Here is a 23,769-nt window from a genome sequence, read left to right on the forward strand (position 1 = left end):
TGGGATGCCTGTGGACTGCAAGCTACATATGAACAGACAGGGTGATCAAACCATAAAGAAGGCAAATGTAGACTTGGGCTGTATCAACAGCAGCATCACATCATAATATCCTAGAATAACAGATTTGGAAGGGACCTCCTGGGTCATCTAGTCCAACTCCCTGAACTTTGCAGGACACTCCCAACCCTCTTGCTCATCCACTGTCACCTGTCACCCTCTTGAGCCTTCACAGAATCAGCCTCTCCGTCAGATGGCTATCCAGCCTCTGTTTTAAAATCTGCAAAGATAGAGAACCCACCACCTCCCGAGGAATCATGAGATTACAGTCCCAATGTATACTGCATGGATCAGACCCCACCAGGAGTCCTGGGTGCAGTTCTGGAGGCCTCATTCCAAAAAGGACGTGGACAAAATTGAGAGGGTTCAGAGGAGAGGGAGGAGGATGATCCGCGGCCTGGGCACCAAGCCCTCTGAGGAAAGGCTGGAGAGACGTGAGTAGCGGGGTACCTCAGGGCTCGGTGCTCGGCTCGGTACTTTTTAACGTATTTATATTGGATTTTCGTAGGGCAAACTTTAATAAACTCAGAGACATGATGAGTGTCATACCATGGACGAGAATGCTGGAAGGGAAGGGAGCATGTGAAGGGTGGGCGCTACTCAAACAAGAGCTATTGCATGCTCAATCAATGACTATTCCAGAAAAACGAAAACACTGCAGGAGCTCTAAGAAGCCTATTTGGATGAACAGAGAACTTCAAGAGGAACTAAGAAAGAAAAGGAAAATGTTCAGGAAATGGAAGGAAGGACAGAGCTCTAAAGAAGAGTACCTATAGGTTACTAGGCACTGTAGATCAATCATCAGAAAGGCCAAAGCTGAGAGTGAGCTAAGATTGGCCAGGGAAGCCCATTGTAACAAGAAAAGATTTTTCAGTTATGTGAGGAGCAAACGTAAAGTCAAGGAGGCAATAGGCCCACTGTTGGGTGCAGATGGACAAACTCTAACGAAAGATGCAGAGAAAGCAGGAAGGCTTAGTGCTTATTTTACATCAGTTTTTTTCCCAAAGGTCAAAGTGTTTAGGCACATCTAGAGATGGCTGTAGCCAAAGGATAGTGTCTGGGTGGCAGGTGAACATGGATAGAGAGGTTGTCGAGAGGCATTTAGCTGCACTGGATGAGTTCAAATCCCCTGGTCCAGATGAAATGCACCCGAGAGTACTCAAAGAACTTTCCAGAGAACTTGCACAGCCCTTGTCCATCATCTTTTGAACCTCTTTAAGGACTGGAGATGTCCCGGAGGACTGGAAAAGAGCAAACGTTATTCCGATCTACAAAAAAGGGAGGAAGGATGACCCAGGAAACTACAGACCAGTGAGTCTGACCTCTGTTGTGGGGAAGATAATGGAGCAGATATTAAAGGGAGCGATCTGCAAACATCTGGAGGACAATTTGGTGATCCAAGGAAGTCAGCATGGATTTGTCTCCAACAGGTCCTGCCAGACCAACCTAGTTTCTTTTTTTGACCAAGTAACAGGTTTGCTGGATCGGGGAAATTCGGTTGATGTCATTTACTTGGATTTTAGTAAAGCTTTTGACAAGGTTCCCCATGATGTTCTAATGGATAAGTTGAAGGACTGCAATCTGGATTTTCAGATAGTTAGGTGGATAGGGAATTGGTTAGAGAACCGCACTCAAAGAGTTGTTGTCAATGGTGTTTCATCAGACTGGAGAGAGGTGAGTAGCGGGGTACCTCAGGGCTCGGTGCTCGGCCCGGTACTTTTTAACATATTTATTAATGATCTAGATGAGGGGGTGGAGGGACTACTCATCAAGTTTGCAGATGACACCAAATTGGGAGGACTGGCAAATACTCCGGAAGATAGAGACAGAGTTCAACGAGATCTGAACACAATGGAAAAATGGGCAAATGAGAACAAGATGCAATTCAATAAAGATAAGTGTAAAGTTCTGCATCTGGGTCAGAAAAATGAAAAGCATGCCTACTGGATGGGGGATATGCTTCTAGGTAGCACTGTGTGTGAACGAGACCTTGGGGTACTTGTGGATTGTAAACTAAACATGAGCAGGCAGTGTGATGCAGCGGTAAAAAAGGCAAATGCCATTTTGGGCTGTATCAACAGAGGCATCACATCAAAATCACAAGATGTCATAGTCCCATTGTATACAGCACTGGTCAGACCACACCTGGAGTACTGTGTGCAGTTCTGGAGGCCTCACTTCAAGAAGGACGTAGATAAAATTGAAAGGGTACAGAGGAGAGCGACAAAGATGATCTGAGGCCAAGGGACCAAGCCCTATGAAGAGAGGTTGAGGGACTTGGGAATGTTCAGCCTGGAGAAAAGGAGGTTGAGAGGGAATATGATAGCCCTCTTTAAGTATTTGAAAGGTTGTCACTTGGAGGAGGGCAGGATGCTGTTTCTGCTGGCTGCAGAGGAGAGGACACGCAGTAATGGGTTTAAACTTCAAGTACAACGATATAGGCTAGATATCAGGAAAAAGTTTTTCACAGTCAGAGTAGTTCAGCAGTGGAATAGGCTGTCTAAGGAGGTGGTGAGCTCCCCCTCACTGGCAGTGTTCAAGCAAAGGTTGGATACACACTTTTCTTGGATGCTTTAGGATGCTTAGGGCTGATCCTGCGTTGAGCAGGGGGTTGGACTAGATGGCCTGTGTGGCCCCTTCCAACTCTATGATTCTATGATTCTAAGCACATGTCTCGGAGGACCGGGATCACCAGCTGGTTCAGATTGGTATAGGAGTGCTTTTCAGGGGGTTCTGTTGCCCTGGAGGGTTGGACCAGAACCTATGGGTTGAAATTAATTCAAAAGAATTTTTGGATAAACATCCAGAAGAAGTTCTTGACAGAGTGGTTCCTCAGTCAAACAGGCTTCCTTGGGAGGTGGTGAGTTTTCCTTCTTTGGAAGTCTTTAAGCAAAGGGTGGGCAGGAAGGGATGGGCCACTGTTTGTCTCTTGTGGCCCTTCCTGGCATACCCAGGGAATTGCTAATTGCTGCTGTGGGATGGGAGGTGAACTTCCTCCAGACCAGGCTGAATTCCGGAGATTTTTGGTGTGTGTTGTGGGAGATCATAATGCCATGGAACTGGGGTCACTGTGGGGAGGCAGGAAGTTGTGAGTTCCTGCATTGTGCAGCGGGTTGGACTAGATGACCCTGGAGGTCCCTTCCAACTCTATGAATCTATTATTCAGATACTTGGGGCCCAGGCTGCAGAAGGTCTGCAGGTCTTGAAAGTTATAACCAAAACCAAGAACCTGATATGGAATTCAATCAGAAGCCAATGCATTTGCCTGAGAACAGGCTTAATATGGGTTCTCCATGGTGTCCTTGTGAGAACCTGAGACCCTGCATTTTGGACCACACAAATTTATTTTGTATTTTCTTATTGTATACTAAACCCTCAAATTTTGCCAACCACTAATTCATCTGGTTTGCCAACCGCTTTCCTTCATAAAGCTAGGTAAAGCGAAAAACTTTTTGCTGCTTTGTGTTTTGGTCTTATTTCTGTATATTCCCATGAATGGCTCTTTCTAATAGCTAAGTACAGTTTGAGCCCAGGCTGAGCATGGCTGCAAAAGTCTGAAGCACCCAATAAATATAAAAAACCAAAACAAAACCAAAACATAGCCATTCGTATTGAACCCCCAGGGCTTAGAACTGTCCTAAAAGATGTCCCTCTGCCAATGGCAGGCACAGTCACTGGTGTGCTAAGCCTGACAGGGAGAGCCAGCATGGTTGTCATGGTTGGCAGTGGCTTCTCATCTGGTGTGCCGGGTTTGGTAACACAGCTCTCCAGTTTATTCGGCACCAGCCATCCTATTGCGAATTTTCATCACCGCTGCACAGAACCTGGTATCACTATAAGTTGTGTCATTATTTTAATAGCTTCAAAACCTGTTTCTAAGAACGGGCCTTGAAAGGGGCCCCTTGCCTGGGCCTTGGCCAGGCAGCTTAAGGTGACTTTGGGCAGCAGCTCACAGCCAAATCAAGAGGGGCGGGCAGGGGCTGGGCATCTCGTTAGCAGGGCTTTAGCAGGCAGTCAGCAGGCTGGGAGGCCCTAGCAGGCCAAGAGGCCCTCGTTAGCAAGCCCTCCAGCACGACCCTTTGCCCCTGTTGTGGGGAGAGGAAAGGGAGGGCAACTGTGAGCTGCGTGGAGACTCCTTCGGGTAGAGAAAAGCAGCCTCTAAGAAGAAGATGGCTGGTCAGGGAAGAGGGTATCATTTTTCACGCTTCCCGCCTCACTCCATTAGGGGAATTCTCGACTCGTGATTGGACCAGGAGCATGGCTGGCCATGAAGAATGGCCTGATGGGATCACAAGTCAGCCTCAGTTCTTGCCGGCAATGTTTCCTTTGTGCGCTGAGAACACCATTTATTTTGTAGGTGTGTAAATGAACACGTGTTTAAACACATTTTGAACAGAAAAAAAATTTGTGTGTGAGCCAACTCTAAACGGTTAAGTGGCTATGGTATGGTGATGATTAACAATGAAACCAGCTTATGTTACATGATATGCCCATTTGGTAACATTGAATCAGTCACAGTTTGGGAAAACAAGACATTTTAAAGGGTTTTTTTTCTGGGGTATGCAAAAACATGTTTCTTTCGTAATGCTGTGAGAAGTTTAAAACATTAATTGCTTTGTAAAATAAAAAAACATTGTGACCCATCAATGAATAAGATTTGCTTATGTGTGTCACTAGCCTCTCCTACATGCGTATACGCATATTCGTTGCTCCAGGCACATCACAATTTTTAAAAAGAAAAAAAATTCCCATTCAAGGGAAGAAGGGAGAGGGAGGTGGGTGTGAGGGCGGGACATAGCAGAGCTGACTATAGCACTTTTGAGCCTCCATACGGGCCTTCAGCTAGTTGCCAAGTAGCTGTTTGCCAGTGAATCGTGCTTTTTAGGTTGGTGAATCCACTTTTTGTGATTCCTGAAGTGGCACTTTAAAATGGAGGGTGTAGCAAGCTGGTTGCTGCCCAGATGCTGGATATTGGTGATGTCATGTGGAGGGACTGGAATGTAGCGACTTCTTTGGATAATATGATGTTACCTTTATCATGTGCAGAAATAGCCTTAAAGACAGCAATCCTCGTCGCTCTCCTGTGTATCCAACCTTTGCTTGAAAACTGCCAGTCATCATTCCACAGGGCCTGCAAGACGGAGCTCTTCCTCCAGGCTTTCGGTTGAGGCCGGGCAGCAAGAAGATCTAGCCCCCCTCAGAAATTTGACGGTTGCGTCTGTCATCTGCCCCCTCCCTTTCCCTTCTTAGTGGGTGTGGAATTGGGTTAGTTATATTGATTTTGCCACCATTCTTGTCTTAACTTTTGTATTAATTGTATTATGTTTTATTGTGCTTTTATTGTTTTAGGGGATTGTTTTTTATGTGACCCGCCTCGAGCCTCCGGAGGGAGGCGGGATATAAATTTAATAATAATAATAATAATAATAATAATAATAATAATAATAATAATAATAATAATAATAATAATAATAATAATAATAATAATAATAAAGACTGCCCAATGGGTACATAGGAGCCAGGGGAGGAGTTCTGTCTCTGTACCTTCCTGCAGAGTTGTGTGTGTGTGTGGGGGGGGGTTCTTCGGGGGGGGCCCTCCCAAACTGCAGGTCAGGAGACTGCTTGCGGTTCGGCTGTCCCCACGAGGAGGCTCTGCTCTTGGGCTGGATTTTGGCAGGAAGGAAGTGGCTGCAGCAGACGGTTGTCAGGCGCAGATGGAGCCAGCCAAGCAGGACCCGCGGCCTGAGAACCTTCACCCACCCGTTGGCTGTGCCCACAAGACAACAGGCCACCCTTCAGCATGAACTGCCTCTTGCGCCCCAGTCACAGGCCCTCGGGGCCCCTCCCCAGCAAACTGCCAGCCCCCCTGGGGGGGGAGGCATGCAAGAGAGCTAAGCAACACCCCATCCTGGTCCCGAGTCCCTTCTGCGGTTCAGTTCTATCGCTTGCATCCTCCTAGAGCACCCTCTTTCTCTCCCCCTGTTCTCTGCTCCCCTGAAAGGAGAAGTGAAACAGAAAGCACAGTGCAAGTGGTCTCCTCTGGGGAAAGTGAATTTGGGGAAGAATTCTAAGGTGGAAGGGAGGAAGGAAGCATGACCCCCCCACCCCCAGTTACCACTCAGCCTGCTCTGAAGACAGCCCTGGGGCAAAAGTACCTGGATCCCAGCTGGCTGCTGGGCCAATAAACAAGGTTTCTGTTGTCATGGCAACCCCTCCTTCCTTCCTGTTGCCATGGGAGTAGAGCTTCCTAGATAAGGCTGGTCTGCCTAGTGCAGAATCCAATAGGCTCAAAGCACAGAGGTAAGAAGGCCCAGGAATGGCTAGGGAGCAGGGGGTCCTACTCTGCCATCATGCTGGCATCTGATCCTCCTAGGGGGGCCCTGCCCAGCCAGAGGATGCTTTGCACATAGAGGCTCAGGCCTGGGCATCTGCTGCTCCGGCCAGCCAGGCCCAAGGACTCTGCCAGCCAAAGCACCTGGTGGCAGCGGAAGAGGGTCCCAAACGCTGCAAGGGAGCTCAGTGGACAAGGTGGGTCTTGCTGGCACCAAGAAGCACCCCGGTCAGCACTATGCATTAACCGGCCCTCGTTGTGTTGCAGCAGAGCCCAAATGGAGCAAGAGGCAGCAGCTAGCGATTTGCCTGGGGAGGCCTCGGAAGTGGAGGAGGAGACTTCTGCGAGGACCTCATCCACAGCCCAGGAGGTGGAGGAGGAGGAGATCATCCTGCCGACCTCCACTTCCGTAGAGGACACCACCACGGGCCCCACCTCCACATCCCTGGATGTCAAGGAGACCTCCCTCACGCCTTTAGAGTGGGAGGAGACCTCTGAGTCCGCAGAGCCACAGGGGCAGAGCCTGAGTGAAATGTCCTCCTCCCCCCTGACGCCAGAGGATTCCAGGGGCTGCTGGTCACTATCCACACCTCACTCACTTCCAACGTCCCCCCATTCCTGGAAAACACAACAAGATGGGCTGCCATCCCTTGGCGAGGAAGATGGCAGCGAAGGCAGACAGGGGAGCAGCAGCCCAACTCAGAAGAAGACCAAGAAGAAGGCCATTGTTAAGAAGGGAGCGGCAAGTAGGTCACAGGGGTGGACAGGTCCAAGTAGGGCAGGGCAGGGGCAGGAGGGAGTCTACTGGAGCAGCCACCCCCAGCTGCCTGGGAAGAAGGAACATTGCTGGGAGGAAAAGTGCAGCCAGGATGCTGGGCCTGCTGGGACAACCACCCCCAGCTGCCTTGCAGCGACCCACAAGAGGTCCCAGCCAGGGGCCCAAAAGGAGAATGCAAAGGTTGCTGGGAACTGCACAGTCCCTTCCCTTGGCAGGCTTCGACCGGCGGGGGGAGGATCACGGGATTGCCAGCTCTGGGTCGGGGAATTCCTGGAGATTTGGGACTGGGCTTTGGGGAGCAGAGGGACTTCACTGCCCTAGATCCACTCTCCAAAGCCACTGGGCTCTCCAAGGAACTTGACTCTGCAGTCGAGAGAAGTGTTATAAATCCAGGAGATTCCCAGGCCCTGCCTGAAGGCTGGTGTCATCATGGATTGCTCAAAGGGGGAGGAGGGGTTCAGATAGGTTGAGGGCACCTCCTTGCAACATGCTGGGGGTCATGACCCATGGTGTGAACTCCCAGAAGGGAACAGGTGTGCTTGTAGGTGTGGTGGTGGAGAGCGGATGGGAAGCCAGTCAGTGGCCGAGGAGGGGGGAGGAGATATGGAGGTGTGGTGAGGGGAAAGCACAAGGAGGGTGAATCTTCCCTTCCAGGGCTCTGTGGGCTGGTCGATGCTCACCTCCAGCACTTCCGCCTGCAGACTACACCGTGCACCCCATTGTGCCAGCGGAGAAGGGCGAGCTTGTGGCAGTGGCCAAGGCTATGCACCGTGACAACTTCGGGAAGAATGTCAAGGAGCTCTTCCACCTGGAGAAGGAGGCAGCCCTCAGGTCCATGGAGACAGGTGAGCAGGCTGATGGGCAGGGGGTGCCCTTTGAGGGGACCAGGCAAGGCCTGAGGGGGAGAAGCCCATGAGGAGGGAGCGGACTCCAGACAAGCATGCCCAGGGAGGTGCAAGACAGGAGCACAACGTCCTGGCCCACATCCCCAGCATGAGAAATCCTCAGCCCTCCCACAGAACGATAGAACCTAGGGGCCTGTGTCTCGCTCAACTCCCCTGCCCAAGACTCCCCCCTCCTGGACAAAGTGCGAGGGAAGCAGTCCCTGTGCCAAGTGCCTGGGTCATGAACGTATGAAACCAACCTCTGCCGGGTCAGACCTCTGGGGCCTACAGCTCGTCTGGCAGTGGCTCTCCAGGGCCTCCTTCAGGTGGAGAAAGGTCTGCTCCCTGCAGAACGGGCTTTAAGCTGTACAAAAGGTGTACTCTGCTCCCCTGGATCCTTCGTGTGATGGCCCACGGAAGGCAGCCCAGCAGCAGACGCCCGGAACAAACAAAAGAACAGAGCCCCAGTCAGGGGAACTGTAGCAAAATGCCCTTCATCTTTATGGAATGAACTCTGCAGTAACAGACAGCAGGTACACACAGAATGAGGAATTGGCAAAGATGGGGACAAAGGGGAAATGGGGGCTCCTATAGATTCAGACTCCTGCCCCACAGGAACACACAGGAAACAGGCTCCCAGGATTAAAACCCTCTGATCAACACAGGTGTGAAGCTTGGAGAGGAGCAGGCTTCCTATGGCACCTAGAGGACCCCAGCTGCCTCTGGCAGCTACCCCAGATGTTTACACCTCACGGGACTTGGCCAAAACAGTTCCAGAGAGAGAACACAGAGGAACTGAGATGGGAGGGCTGGACCCAGCTCCAGCCCAGGAAATATTGACATGGCACATGACCACATGACACTTCAGCCACCAGAATTACTTGAATGGCTGTCACACAAAGGATAGCTACCTCTGGGGCAAGAGGGAACAACTCTGCTCCATCTTCTCTACGGCAGCCCTTCAAGTAGTTGAAGATGGTGATCACATCCCCTCTTCGTTGCCTTTTCTCTGGCGAAACAGACCAGGCTCCCCCGACCTTTCCTCATACGACTTGGTCTCCAGGCCCGTCACCATCTTTGTAGCCCTCCTCTGCACAAGCTCCAGTTTGTTTGCATCCTTCTTCAACAGAGGTGCCCAAAGCTAAATACAGTACTCCAAGGGAGGTCTTACCAGAGTGGTCTAAAGAGGTAACATTAACTCATGCGATCTGAACACTTTATTTCTTTTAATACAGCCCAAAATCCCGTTTGCCTTTTTAGCCACGGAGTCACACTGCTGAATCATGTTCAGTGTCTGGTCTACTAAGACTCCTAGATCCTTTTCGCACATGCTACTGCCAAGATAAGTCTCCCCCATCCTATAATGATGCATCTGATTTTTCCAACTTAAATGCAGAACTTGTCCCTATTGAGTTGCATCTTGTTCATTTTAGCCTGTTTTCCAGCCTGCCAAGATCAGGCCTTCTTCTTCTGGGGGTCCTGGTTTCAGCAGGGAAGCAGGTGGGGGGCTCCCCTCCCCCCAATGAAGGATGCCCAGCACCTTCCTGGCTGGCCACAGCTGAGCATCGGGTGAGGGAGGGGTTTTCTCACATGTTGCTGTAGCAACTCTGTCCTCCTTCCTCGGGGCTAGGAGCACAGACAGTGCTGTGTCTGGCACACTCCCTCTGCCCCGTCCTCCCCCCATGCAGATGCCTAAGGGTCTTGAGGCTTGGATTGTGGAGGGCGGACTCACTCCCCCATGGGTCCACGTTCTGGCCGGCACTGAGGGGGTGCCCATGAAGGCAAGGTGGATGGCAGCCCCCCTCCAACCAGCAACCCGCTGCCTTTGACAGGCCAGCCAAGGAGGGCATGCCATGCCAGGGGCTAGCGCCAGTCATGGAGACCCAGAGGTCTGGTGGGGACCTTTGTGCTGGATGCTGAGGATCTCAGGACTGCTGGAGTGCTATGGAGTGTTAAAGGGAAGACTCGGATGGGAAAGGCCTGATCCCCGGTGCAGCCTCTTCTGGCTGGCCCACCAGGATGTCCCTCACACCCCCATGCTTAGGTGTCTCCCCCTCCCGCCCCCCAGGTCTCTACATTGGCTGGCGCTGCCCCGAATACTTGTGGGACTGTTTCCGTGTGGGTGACGAGTCCCGGTGTTTCTGCGGCCACGCACTGAAGCAGCACCAGATCCACGTGGGTAGGTCACCGGTGTGGGTCACTGCTCCCCCCCCCAGGACAGACAGCCCAGAGCAGAGGCTGCCCTAGACGGCTTTATTTGGAGACCCCGCAGGTACACCCCAGGGGGCAGCCTACCCCTCTCCCACCCCCATGGCTTGGCTCTCAGCCAATCAAACGCAGGGCATGTTGTCCTGAGGTGGGCATCCCAGCCAGGGCACTGCTTTTTCTAAAACCTTTCCCTCTCTTGAGCCAGGGTAGCCCAGCTGCCAGCCCCTCCCAGGTGTGGGCCTGCAGTGCCTCCGGGGCACCCTCCTACAGCCCTGGCGGAAGAATGCCCCCTGACCTACTCTCCCAGGGAAAGCTGTAACGTGGGGGGGGCTCTTCCTCAGGGGGCAGGGCTCCTGCCATGCCATGCACCGCCACGCCATGCCCCTCCCTCCAGCCCTTCTGTCCCGGGTGGAGAAGGGACAGAATGCCCCTTGCAAGAGACAGCAGCCCCAGCAGTGGGGCCCAGTGCTGCCATTGGAGCCCTTGTCCCGGACCAGGTCAGTTGGCAGCATGCCTGCTCTCTTGCCCCCTGCCCTGCCCCTTTATGCCTTGCAGACTGCCGTGCCACGGTGCCCTGCACGGTGCCCTCCTGCCAATGCCAGAGCTTCATGTTCATCCCAGCACGACCCGAGGAGGTGGGCGAGTTCTGGCTGCAGAGGAGGACCGGCTTCGACCCCAATGCCTGGCGCGCCAAGTGCCGCTGCAAGCATACCCATGAGGAGCATGCACCGCTCGGATCCCGGGCCTGCAGGGCCCCAGGTGGGTTTCCGGGGACAAGCGAGGACTGAGGGGCTTGGCGCATGGAGGAGCACACTTGTTCAGAGACATTGAGACTACATAAGGGGACGGGGGGGGGGGGTCCAGGAAGGGCTGATTAGGGTGAGCTGGTAGAAAACATATTTTTTTAAGTCCTGTACAGTCTGCAAGCTGCTCTCTCCATTACGACCTCTGAGAAAGGTCCTCCTGCATGGACCGCCCCCTTCAAAGGTGATGCTGGACAGGGCCCTTTCAGTGGGGGCACCTTAGCCCTAGAAACCCCCACTGCAGTTTACTTGCATTGCTTTAGGCCAGGGGTAGTCAACCTGTGGTCCTCCAGATGTTCATGGACTACAATTCCCATGAGCCCCTGTCAGCATTTGCAGCTTTTGTAGTCCACGAACATCTGGAGGACCACAGGTTGACTGCCCCTGCTTTAGGCAACAGACCAAGGGTTACCTGTTTGTTGAGCTGGTTTTTTAGATAGCCTTGCTCAGGAGTATATTACTCCATTGGCCAACCAGAATGCTTCATTTAAGGATCAGAATGCCCAATTCATGAGATTTTTTTTTTTGCTGCTGTCGCACTCAGGTCCCAAACTATCCTGGAAGGCACCTACTCAAAGGTCCATGTGATCTGTAAGCCCCCACAAGAAAGATTTTTGGAGAGCCGGTGCAGAAATGTTCTTAATAATGTAATGCATGTATTCAAATAAATGCACGTGTAGCCCAGTGCCTGACGAAGTCAGACTTCCCCCTATGTCCCCAGGGCTTTCCCCCTAGTCAACGTGCTCTAGGAGCACAACCTGAGGCCTTGTGCTGACCCAGCGAGTGGCCTTCATGGGGGGGGGGGCGGGTGCCCCTCAAGTACTGACGCCACTCCTCCCTCCTCCCTCCAGGATGCTCCTGCCTGGCCTTCAGCTCCAGCTTCCTGTGTGCAGCCTGCGACCGGTGCTGGGAGGAACATGAAACCTTCTTTGAATCACAGGAGACGCGCCTCAAAGGCGGGCGGCCATGCGGTACGGGCCCAACAGAGAGCTGCTGCTCCTGTGGAGGAAAGTCCCCTGGCCTACCCCTTGGAAGAAGAAGAAGAGTTGGTTCTTATATGCCACTTTTCCCTACCCAAAGGAGCCTCAAAGCAGCTTACAGTCGCCTTCCCATTCCTCTCCCCACCACAGACACCCTGTGGGGTGGGTGAGGCTGAGAGAGCCCTGATATTCCTCCTCAGTCAGAGCAGTTTTATCAGTGCTGTGGCGAGCCCAAGGTCACCCAGCTGGTTGCATGTGGGGGAGCGCAGAATCGAACCCGGCATGCCAGATTAGAAGTCCGCACTCCTAACCAGGACACCAAACTGGCTCTCCAGCTGCACACCTGGAGACCCAACTTGGTCTAATGCTTAGGAGCGCTGGTTTCTAATCTGGCAAGCTGGGTTTGATTCCTCACTCCTCCACATGCAGCCAGGTGGGTGACCTTTGGCTCGCCACGGCACTGATAAGGCTGTTCTGGCCGAGCAGGAATATCAGGGCTCTCTCTGCCTCACCCACCTCACAGGGTGTCTGTGGTGGGGAGAGGAAAGGGAAGGCAACTGTAAGCCGCTTTGACTCCTTCAGGTAGAGAAAAGTAGCATATAAGAACCAACTCTTCTACCTTCTGAACCCCTGAACCTGCCCCTTCTCAGGACGCTTGCCCAAGCAGCCTGCCCTGGTGGTCTCCCACCAGCCCTGGGCTCATGCTCTCCCCCAGAGGCAGCAGCTGGGCCCTTCTCTGGCATGGGAGATGTGGGTCCCCCATCCTTCCCTTTGCTGCCCGAGCCCCACATGCTCATACATTCTCAGCTGCCTCCTCCAGCAGGGGAGCGTGGGGACAGGCACAGCCAAGAGCTTTCCCCCATGGCTTGGACCAAGAGGGCCTGTGTGTGGGGCTGAACCAGCACTGGGAAGAGAAGCCTCCAGCCTGAAGGAGCCCTTCCCCAAGAGGGGCAGAGGGCCTCCCACTGAGGCTCCTGGGCAGAGCATTTCTTCCGAGCTGCTGCAGCATTTCCAGGAGGGGAGAACATGTCCCTCTCTGCTGACAAGGCCTCCCCACCTCCCCCACTGCCGAGGCCTTTGCCCCAGAGGAAGTGTCACCACGTGGTAGGGCCTAGGGGCAGCCTGTTGGAGGGAGTCCTGGCAGTAGGCCAGCCCTGAAAGTGCAGAGCTCCCCTGCTGTGACATCCTTGGGGTGTGTGGGGCATAAGGGGGCTGGGCTGTTGCTCTGTGTGCAACAGTGGCCAGCTGGGCTCCCGGGCGGGGGTGAGGCTTCCTTGGGACCTCCTTTCAGAGCCTGCAAGGCTTCCCCACAAGAGCCCCCCCCCTCCAAGCCAGAAGGTGCCGTCCCATTGCTGCCTCTCTTTCCCCAGGAGAGGACTATTTGCCCTTTGCTGAGGTGCCCGAGCTGCGAAACGCCGTGCTGACGGGGCGGCCTGAGGATGACTCTGCTTTCCAGGCCCTGAGCCAGGTCCGGGGTCTGCCTGCCCCCTCTGGCTCACGTGCTCTGCCTCTTCCCCCCTCAGGGCCCCCCCGCCGGATCGTGGACAAGGACGACTTGAAGGCCGGAGGGCGGCCAGCCGATGGGCATTAAAGGAGCTGCAGCTCTGGCCAGGCCCCGCTTGGGGGTGTCATGTCTGTGCGCACGGGCAGCGGCCCCCTCTCGGCGTGGGGTGGGGTGGGGCGCTTTGGGTCCTGGCCAAGCAGTGGGAACCTGCTGTGGCGGAAGCAGGCTGGCGAGGGAGGAGAGGAACCAGAGGGGCTGGCGAGGACTCCTCTCCCCTTCCCCACAGGCACCACCCAGCCCACTGTCTCCTCTTTGGACAGGCCCAGCTGGACAAAGAGGAAAGGTGGGTGGCTCTGGAAAGCAAGGGAGGGGGTGACCGTTGCCCCCCACTGAAGGGGCAGCGAACGCTGGGGTCCTCCTGAAACCCACAAGTCTCTCCGCCTCCTGACAGCAACAGCCTCATTTCCTGGTCCGTGTCTCTCTCAGGGCTGGAACCAACTCTTGGGAGTCGCTGCCCTGCGTCTCTCTCCCCACCGGCCCCTCAGCCAGGGGAGCCCTTTTCCTCTCCATGGCTGAACTGCCCTACCCCCTCCCTCGCCATTGGGCTTTCTCTCACAGGGAAGAATGCACTTCCGGTGCAATTTTACCTCGATTTTGCTGTGCAGAATGGCAACACCCACTTGCAAACGGAGGATGAAGTGGGTCAAAGCTGCATTGCCTAGCATGTGTGAAACCCCCCCCCCATCTCTTCCCCAGAAATCAGGAGGTGCCAAGGCGGAAGCCCCTGCCCCTGCCCAGCATCTGCTGGATCTGAGGGCGGAAGGATTTGGGGCCTCTCCTGGCCAGCCCCACCCGTGTGGGAATATCCGGACCCCCTGAAAGTGACTGTTCCCACACCAGACCCCCTCCCCGCCCTGGATACCACATTCTAGAGATGGGGGCCAGGGGGCATGGGAGGTGGGGCCCCACACCCGGAGGGCAAGGGCGTAATTCCATCCACAGCTAGTCAGCCCAGCAGTGGCCCCATGTTGTTTCCTGGAGGCCCGGAGAGCAACTTGTGCCGGTGTGCAGGGTCAGAATGTGAGTGTGACAGGGAGGGAGGGCGGGCGGGGGAGCAGAGTGGGTGGGCTGCACACCTGGACCCCAAGGGAGCTCTGCAGGCCCATCCCATGGTGCCCATCTCACTTGGGGCTCACCTCACTCGGTGACCTCAGCCTACTCTCAGATAGGCCCACCTTGCAAGGTCAATGTGTGAAAAAACAGAAGAGGGGAGATTGTGAGGAGCTGCTTTGGGTGGGGAGAAAGAAATGAAACACGAGAGCAGAATGGGTGGTGGTCTGTGTTAACAGGGTACTGAGGCCTCTCCTGTCTCAGCCATCCTCCTGCAGCTCGCCTGCCCCCCAAGCGACCTACCAAGGCTGGCGGCAGGTCAGGCTCCCCCTCCTCCAAGGGTCAGACAAGGCTGAGGGAAGCCCTCCAGCCTCCATGGAGAAGGGTGCATTCAGCTGGCAGGCTCCCAAGGGCCTTCGAGGGGCCTACCCTGGAGGTGTCTTCACCACAAGCATCAACCACCTCTTGAGCCCCTGGGCACTCTGGGATTCTGAGGCAGGACGGCAGATGCCATGACAACATGGTTGCCCCAAGAGGTGGAGCTGAGAAGAAGATGGCTGCCAGGGGGGGCAGAGCCAAGATGTAGGGATGTGGGGAAGAAGACGGACAAGGGGAGTAAGGTGGCCAGCCTCCAGGTGGGGCCTGCACATCTTCTGGAATAACACCCCACGCCCGTCCTCCCCAGGGTTGCTCGGAGGGTGGGCTCAGGGGCATCGTAGCCCTCTGAGCCCCCCCCCGCAATCTCCGAGCCTGGAGCTGCCAATCCGACAAGGGTGGACAGAAGACGAAGTGCAGAGAGGACGGAAACTAAGAGAGGAAAGGGCCTGGGGTCCTCCCCCAGGGAGGGGTCCACTGGATAGGCCTTCCTTGGTCGGCAGCCTCGGCAGTGGGTCCTGACCCCCAAGGAGACAGTCCCTGCAGGCGTCCCGGCCCCCCTGTTGGGTTGTGCGCATCTATTGCCGTATTTCCTCTTAGCAACACTTCGAGATAGGCCGGGGGGGGGCGCTTGGCCCTCACCCAGCGGTGCGGAGGCTGGGAACCGGGGCTGTCCTGCTCCGGCCGCTTGGTCCTGGACTTGGTCACCGAGACGGTGGACAGGGACGGGGTTGCCCAGCATGTCCCGGCGCTTCGTAGGTCGCTGCCTCCGCGCAGATGCCCGCGGAGAAGGGGCCCAGGCTCCCGGCAGGTACTCGGCGCCCCCGAACCAGCGTGGTCCGCCATCGGCAGCAGTCCGGCTCCCTCGCCCGCCCTCGTCCTTCTCCCTGCAGGGCAGGTAGGGAGGCAGGTGGGACCCGGCGCTGCTGCAGGGAGCGGGGGGCGGACGGGAGGGACAATCGGCACGCCGCCCCGTCCAGGGAGGACCCGGAAGCTCCCCAGAATCGGGGGGGGGGGGCGCGGGCCTCCGGCCGGGAGGGGGCGCGCGTTCCTGGGAGGCGGCGCGGGGCCGCGCTGGCCGTGCCTCCGGCTGCTTGCGGCGGCTGCCCACGAGGAGGGCGGTGGAGCCCGTCGTCTCCGGCCGCCGCATGGCGTCCGCCTTCCCCGGGCACTTCCAGGCGGGGCCGCCGCGCCGGAGAGCCGCGCCGCTGGTGGGCGGCTGGGGCGAGCTGGGGCCGGTGCAGGGCCGGGCGGAGGCGGCGGGGCCCGACGGGGCGCCTACACAGGGCTTCGCGCCGCGCCGCCGCCCCCGGGGCGAGAGCTGGACCCCGGGGGAGCCGGCCCCCGTGCCCCTGCCGCCCCCCCAGACCGAGCCCCCCACCGCCGCCGCCGCCCTCGTCGCCGCGGACCTCCTCTATGTGGGGCAGCTGCAGCGCTCCGGGCCGCCCGCCGCCCGCGCCGCCCTCGACTTCGCCGGCCAGGTGAGACGCGCGCCCCCGTCCCCGCCGCCGTTGTTGGGGGCGGAGGCACGCCGCGCCGCCCCCCTCGCTCCCCGCCACTAACGCGACGACGTCTCTTGGCGCTTCTCCCCGCAGCTGAGCCGCCTGGCCCGCGACCAGCCCGACGTGGCCTTCGGCGCCCTGGGCCGCCTGCTGCAGCCGCACTTCTCCCTGGGCCGGCGGCGCGTGCCGGTGAGTGCGCGGCCCCGGGGGGGAGGGATGGTGGGGACCCCTCGGCCAGCCTCGGCCCGGGTGCCCAACCTTCGCCCGGCATCGCCTGAGCCCCGCTCGCCTCTCTCCCCTGCAGAGGAGCTCGCAGGGCCGCGTCCTCGGCGTGGCCACCCTCCTGAAGGACCTGGAGGCCCAGGGCGCCCGCAGGTCAGCCGCCGGAGGGGAGAGCGGGGGAGGGGGGGCTGCCTCAGGGCAGGTGGGCCAGAAGAGCCGGGGTGGGGGTGGGGTGCCTGCAGTCTGCAGGAGAGGGTCTCGGCATGGGGGGGCCGGCGGGATCCACTCCCTGCACCCTTTTTGTCACCGGGGCCAGGCAGTCCCCCCCCCTGACCGTTCCGCTCACCTTCTCCCCCCAGCCACTGCCCGGTCTTCCGGTCCACCCGGCGCCTGCACCGGTTTGCCCGCCTGTCTCGGGACTGGCTGTTTGAGCTGCCCCTGGGGGTCATGGGTGAGTGGGTGCACACAGACATGGCCGAGCAGTGGGGACACTTGCCCTTCGACGACACCCCCACTGGGGGGGCCCTGGCGTGGGTGCCCCAGGAGAGCAGCGTGGCTCTGGAGGAACAGGGCTGCCTGGTGTACCCGGCTGGCGAGGCCAGGAACTGGCTCTGTATCCTTGCAGGAGAGCGTGGGGGGGGGGGAATCTCGGGGGCTGCAGGGGGGAGCCTCATCCTGGGACCTTCCCCCCCCCATCCTTGATCTTGCCCCTCCTTACCCACCTCTTCCCGTGCCAGAGGTTCACCTGCCCTCGGCATGGTGGTGGATCCTGTGAGTATTTGGGGGGGGGGCTGCCTAGCAGTGGGCCCCCTCGCCCTCCTGGTCCCACCCCCTGCCTTAGCCACCCCTCCCAGATTTCCAGGATGTTCCTCTGAAGGCTGCTGGTGATGGCTCCCTGCGGCCTGTCCCGCGGGGCTCTCCTGCGCGGTTTGAGCTCAACGGCGCCGTTCGCCAGGTGGCCGCGGCCCGTGTAGATGGCTGTGGTAAGCACTGGCACGGGGGTGGGGGGTGGGGGGCATGGCAGGCTCCAAGCCCCGCCCCCGCCCCCCTTTCATGCCCTCTAACCACATTCTGGCCCTCTAACCACAGACTTTGTGGGGGTGCGCTCAGACCACTGTTGTGCGCTATGGAAGACGCAGCCGGGTGCAGCCCCCGTGTCCCTCCAGGTGGTCAGCACAGATGCGGCCTGCTCCTCCATTGCTGTCAGGTAAACTGCTGGCTCTCTGAGGAGAGGGGTCTGGGGGGGGGGGTGCCTCCAGCCCTGGTGAGAAGTCCCCTGGCAGCATCTCCCATTAAGGGCCTCTGCCTGGGGGGGGGGGGCTTTGACCGTCTTGGTCATGGCCCCGTATCTCACATGGCCTTTCCCCCACAGGTCTGTGCACTTAACTTTGCACATGGCTCGGTGAGGTGGCCGAATTCTGCTGCAAGGGCACCATGGCAGCTAAGCCCCGAGTCACAGAGCAGCCAAAGGCTTGGAGGCCTGTCTCTGCCCGTGTGGGGCTGGTCACGTTCCTCTTAGCAGGTTCTCCAGGCAGCCTCTCTCGGTCACATGACCTGCTGGCCGGCAGGAGGTCCTGGAGCACTGGGTTGTTGGAGGACATGGCGTGTGCTTGTGCAGGCTGCCTTGAGCCTGTGTGTGTGTGTGTGTTTGTTCCTGCTGCAGAGGCCCCGTTAGCAAGAGCTTGGGGCCTTTGAGCCCTTCTGGCTGACGGCTGCCCCCTTTCCCTTGCAGCCCTCACCTGCCGGGCGAGGTGTCCCTCTGCACCCTGAGTGGAGCCCTGTACCTGTGGGACGTCCAGCTGGGGTGAGCAGCAGCACTGGCCTGGGCCCCTAAGCTCATTTAGAGTCTCCCCGCCAAGTTGGGACTGGGCTGCCACGTCCTGGTGGGAGGGGAGTGGGCCAAGATCCTGGCAAGGATTCTCGTTCTTCCACCCCTGTGAAGAGAAGGGTGGAAGGCAGGTGGCCTGTGGAACACCGATCTGGCCTGGACCTGGACATGTGCTTGGTCCTCCTTCCTGCTCCACATGGCCTGAAGCTGGACAAAAGGTGGGATGGGGGGGGTTGGCCAGGTCTGGGGCCCTGCTGGTCCCTGGCAGCTCATTCTCCCACGACTTCCCAAGGAGGGCAGATTGAGGGGGGGAGGGACTGGCAGCCCCCACTGTGGATCCCGTCTCCCTGGTGCCAGCCCTGCCCTGCCCTGCCTGTCTCTGTTCAGGCTTCAGCGGCTGCACCAGGACAGACAGACTGCATTTTTCCGTGACCCCTCCCCTTGGCGCTGGAGTGACTTCACAGCCCACCCGCTGGTGCTGAGCTATGCGGACCGGACGGGGGTGGTGGGCATCGACCGCAGGGTAAGCTTCGTGGGGGGGGGGGCGCAACCCTTCCCAGCAGAGATGGAGGGGGGGTGATAGTACTTTGGGCTCCCCTTCACCAGCAGATTCCCCTGGACTGAAGGAGACCTCCCGCCACACACATGCATGCGCGCACAGAGATGCATTTGGCCACCTCCCTGCTCCATGTGAAAGATCCAGTGGAATTTATTGGGGGGGGGAGGCCTGAGGGGGCAGCTGTTCTTTGAGGACTCAGGGCAGGTCTTCCTGGCTTCAGGTGCCCGACGGCCACCCTTTCGAGCTCTTCAAAGTGGGCAGTGAAGCAGACTGCCTGCAGGGGGAGCGGCTGGTGCAGGCCAGATACCTGGGCCCAGCCGAGCCCTATCAGCACCTCATCGCCACGCAGGTGAGTGTGGGCAGGGATGGGCGCAGCCTAAGGAAGGCCTCTCAAGGGGGCCCAGCTGCCTGCCTGCTGCTTTTGGGGATGCCCGGGCCAGGCTAGCGGTTCCTTCAGATGGGTGGAGCTTCCCCACCGGTCTCCAGAGCTCAAGCGGATTTCCTGAATGGACTGCTGAGGGCAGCTGCACTCAGGGCCAGCCAGCACTGCAGGAGGGGTGCTGCAGGGGCTGTCTCATCTCGCTGGCAGTGCGGATTCCTGCTGATGATGAAGTTGGCTGACGGGGCACGCTCTGGGTTGGGCCCTTGGCCCTGTCCCCCGCAGGCTTCCCTCTTAGGGCCTTGGTGATGGTGAAGAACGTGCCGGGCTTTTCACAGTGCTTGTTAAAGTGCCGCCTCCTCTCCCTTCTCGGGAGGCAGAGGGAGACAAGGGCATTGCCTCAGCCCCCCCCCCCCACACACACACACACACTCTCCCAAGCTTTCTTCCTCCCTGGGTGCTTGCAAGGGTGCCTGGCCTGGAGAGGGTGCAGGGGGCAAAGCGTCTCCTGTGTCACATGTGGGGCCAGGACGGGTGGGTGAAGCTCAGTTTTCACTGAACGGGTGGGTGGGTGGGGGGGGGGAGCCGGGACTGAGAGCCTGTGCCCCCTCCTCCCTGGTTGTTTCCCTCCTTCCTTCCTTCCCTCAGTTCTCCATGTACGTGCTGGATGACCGCTTCCCAAGGGTGCCCATGCTCCGCTGGCAGCACATGATGTGCAGACCACCCCTGTACAGCCACATCACACCTGGGGCGGGGCTGCAGCGCAGCCACAAACTCCTCCTCGGCACCCACCGCTCACAGGAGCTCCTGCTGGTGCAGTACGCAGGTGAGGGATGAAGCAGCAGGGTGTCAGGGGGCTCACTTTCTGCATGGTTCGTACTCACGGCTTCTTTCCACAGGTGGTGGTTGCAGCTCCCCATGCCAGCTGTGGGGTCCCCCCCAGAAGCTGTCCTCCATCAGGGAGTGCCTGCCCCACTTCCCCCTGCAGGTCCCCTCGCGCCACAGTGCCCTGAAGCAGCGATTGGCCGTGCCCACAGCCGGTAGGTGGCAGGGCAAGATGGACCGGGGGGGCGGAGGGGGGAGGCTCAGACGCGGGCCGTGGGCCTGTGCTGCTGAGCACCCCTGGACCGCCACCAGCACCCACCCCCCAGCCTAGTCGAGGCCCTTCTCCGCCTGCTGCTCAGCGGGAGGGAGCAGTTTCTTGGCGCCGGCTGTGCCCCTGACCGGCCCGCTGTCTTCATTCTGTGCCAGGCATTGCAGCTGCTGTGGGCAGGCGGGCCCGGAGGGAGTCCTTCCTCGTCTTCCAGCTCTCTGAGGCCGGGGACCTCTTCTACCAGCCCCTCCTCCACCAGGAAACCAGCCAGGACTCGCCGCTGGGCCCCCCGCAAGAGGACACAGGGGGGCTTGTAGCACAGGGGCCCTGCACTGACTCCCCAGCCCCCACATTGGGTGCTGCAGCTGCAGCCAGCTACCGCCGCTGGCTCAAGGCCTTTGGGCACAGCGGGCCACAGACACCAGCCGTGTCCCGGCGGCTCCCCTTTACCTCCTGCCAGCATCGTCTCTTCCGCAAGCAGGACCTCCGGGAGCAGCCTGTGGCAGCTGTCACCCTCCAGGGGGCCCGATGGCGCCTGCAGAAGGCCATGCGCGAGCATCGCCCCCTGTGCCCCTGGGAGCCCAGCCCAGCCCTGCCCAGCTCGATTCCCCCTGTGCCGGAGCCGGCTGCCCGGTGGTCCCAACTGCAGGAGCGGCTGCTGGCCTCCTGGGTGGGGGGCTGGGGCGCCTGGTGGCAGGATAGGCTGGGCCTCACGAAGGGCCAGAAAAGGCGGGCCCTGAGGGAGCAGCGTCGGCAGCTGAAGAGGGCGCGTGGCGGCAGCAGCACCCCCCTGTCGCTGAGCTTCACCTCCTCGCCTGGCTCTCCGTCGGCCGTCGGCCCCCTTTCCCAGGGCTTCTGTGCCAGTACCAGGGTCAGCCGAGCCTCCCCTGACGCACCCCAGGAGGACTCCCTGCCCGGCTCCCAGGATTCGGAGGCGCTGCTCTCCAGCCAGACCTTGCGGAAGCGTGGCATCCCCCGGGAGCGCCGCCGGACCCTGCGTGACTACCTGGCTGTCCTGGAGCAGCCGCAGGAGCCCCCCGAGATGGACGTGGCGGTGGCCCTGCCAGGCAGCCAGTGCTCCTTGCCCTCCTCCTCCCAGGGCTCGCAGGCCCTGCGACGCAAGCGGAGCTCCCTCATGGGTTTCTGAGGGCCTCAAAGGGCAAGTGTTGCTCCACCCCGGGCAGGTTGGCGGGGGGGGCGGGGCGGGTCCGTCTGAGGGCTGGGTGACCAGGAAGTGCCTGGAGAGGAGGCGGAGGGGACTTTGCAGCTCTCCTCACAGGGCTGAAGGTGAAGTCAGGAAATAAAGCCAAAAGAAGTCCCGGGGGGGGGGGGGGTCTTGCTGCCCCGGCCCCCTTCCACCAGAGAGCAGATCACTGTCACACCCGCTTTCTCTGGAGGTCAAAGAACGAAACGAGAGGAAGGAGGCGAAGGCCGATCCATAAAGATACTGTGAGGCCAAGTCCCTTGGGTCTGTGTCCCACATTGACCTCCCATTTTCAGTGCAAACACCTGGGCTATAAATAAATGCCTGTATATAAAAAGATAAGGCATGATGATGGCAGCCTCTCTCCTCTTCATTGGTAAGAAATAAAGACACCAAGACGCCCCTCCAACGTGCTCGCAAATCTCTGCTCCCGCAGCATGCAGCACTTTCTACAAGACAAGAAGCACAAATGTACTTGTAAGCGCCTTCACGTTTTCCGATAAATGCCTCGTGCCAGCCACTGACGGGAGGTTCCCGGAGGTGCTGTGGAGCAAGGCCTGCCCGCCCCCAAGAAAGGCCCCCAAAGGCCGTGGCTGGGTCATTTCAGCACAGAAGTGCCCTCTGGGGCAGGGGCATCTCTTGGACCCACTGAAAGGGATCGATGTACAGAAAGCCACTTGAGTCCGAGGCACCTTTAAGACCAACACGGACTTATTCAAGGGGGGAGCTTTTGTGTGCGTGCATGCATGCCTGCATGCATGCTTCCTCACACACTGGAACAGGGGTCCTGAGTACATGCATGCATGCTTCCTCACGCACTGGAACAGGGGTCCCGAGTACAGAGGCCAGGAGGAAGCAAATTCGAAAAGAGCATCATGGGTCCAGAGAGGATGATGTAGTGCTGTGTTCCTTGGCTAGCCGGTCAGCCCTTTGGGTCCCATTGTCGTTCACCTGAGCAAAAGGGCCATTGCTTTGCTTGAAGACATCTGCTGCCGGTGCCTGTTCTGCTAGTGGATCAGCCGAGGCTGGGCGCTTTGGCCTTGACGAGGCCTTCCCGGTCGGCGGTCCTCTTGGGTCGTTCTCTGGGGCTCGGCAGGTCTGCCGTCTGGAGGTTGGCAACCAGCTTCCCGCGCGCGCTCACGGGCGCCCGCGTGGCGTCAGCGCGGCTAGGGTTAGGGGGCGGAGCGGCACCGGGAGCAGCCCACGGAAGGAGGGAGGAGGCCGCCTTGTCCGGCGCAGAGGGAGGCGATGGCGGCGGCGTTGCTGCGGCAGCCGCTTTGGGGGCTCGGGGCGGCGCGGGGGCTGCGGCTCTGGGGCGGTGGGCGGCCTGACCAGGTAGGCGGCGGCGGCGGCGGCGGCGGCGGCGGCGGGAGGGCGGGCTGCTGCACGCGTGGCTGCCGAGGGGAGGGCGTCGTCTGGGCCGAGGTGTCCGGGCCGGGCCGTCCGCTGCCGGGCGAGCTCCACGGGGGGGGGGGGGGGGGCGGCTCCGACTGCGCCCCCGTGACGCGCGGGCGGGGGGCGTCTCTGGACTCCCGCAGGAGGCGCGGCGGGCCTCTCGCGGCCCCGACGGGGAGGTGGAGGCGGCACAGCGGGCGGCGGCAGAAGGAGGGCGGCCCGGCCCCACCGTCTTCAGTCGCATCCTGGACGGCTCCGTGCCGGCTGACGTGCTCCACCAGGACGAGCAGGTGAGGGTGGGAGGGCGGCGGGGAGGGTGGCCTCTGGCCATGGGCAAAGGGCTCTCCGCCGGCCGCGCTGATCTCTCTGCTCCCCTGCCCACAGTGCGTGGCCTTCCGCGACGTGGCCCCCCAGGCGCCGGTGCATTTTCTGGTGGTCCCCCGACGGCCCATCCCCCGCCTCGCCCGCGCGACGGCCGGCGACGCCCAGGTGAGTGTGTGCAGGGCGGTGATCTTCAGCCCATTCGGGCTGCAGCCAAGGGCCTCGATCCAGTGGGT

General features: G+C 59.1%; 2 protein-coding genes across 2 annotated transcripts; both read left to right on the plus strand.

Moving 5' to 3' along the window:
• The first annotated feature begins 6,437 nt into the window (after positions 1 to 6,437).
• FAM221B (family with sequence similarity 221 member B) lies at positions 6,438 to 13,671 on the plus strand. Its single transcript, XM_077346395.1, has 7 exons — positions 6,438 to 6,585; positions 6,659 to 7,134; positions 7,868 to 8,011; positions 10,119 to 10,229; positions 10,814 to 11,017; positions 11,913 to 12,032; positions 13,412 to 13,671. Exons 2-7 carry the CDS (start codon positions 6,666 to 6,668, stop codon positions 13,630 to 13,632), a joined length of 1,269 nt encoding a protein of 422 aa, XP_077202510.1. The 5' UTR covers positions 6,438 to 6,585; positions 6,659 to 6,665; the 3' UTR covers positions 13,633 to 13,671.
• Positions 13,672 to 16,049: 2,378 nt separating this feature from the next.
• Positions 16,050 to 23,502, plus strand: TAF1C (TATA-box binding protein associated factor, RNA polymerase I subunit C). The gene is made up of 13 exons (XM_077346665.1): positions 16,050 to 16,511; positions 16,626 to 16,721; positions 16,837 to 16,907; positions 17,114 to 17,367; positions 17,609 to 17,737; positions 17,844 to 17,961; positions 18,487 to 18,558; positions 18,970 to 19,105; positions 19,362 to 19,490; positions 20,169 to 20,346; positions 20,420 to 20,560; positions 20,772 to 21,772; positions 23,356 to 23,502. Exons 1-12 carry the CDS (start codon positions 16,179 to 16,181, stop codon positions 21,758 to 21,760), a joined length of 2,646 nt encoding a protein of 881 aa, XP_077202780.1. The 5' UTR covers positions 16,050 to 16,178; the 3' UTR covers positions 21,761 to 21,772; positions 23,356 to 23,502.
• Positions 23,503 to 23,769: the final 267 nt, after the last annotated feature.

This window comes from Paroedura picta, chromosome 7, assembly GCF_049243985.1.
Source record: "Paroedura picta isolate Pp20150507F chromosome 7, Ppicta_v3.0, whole genome shotgun sequence".
NCBI classification, from domain to species: Eukaryota; Metazoa; Chordata; class Lepidosauria; order Squamata; family Gekkonidae; genus Paroedura; species Paroedura picta.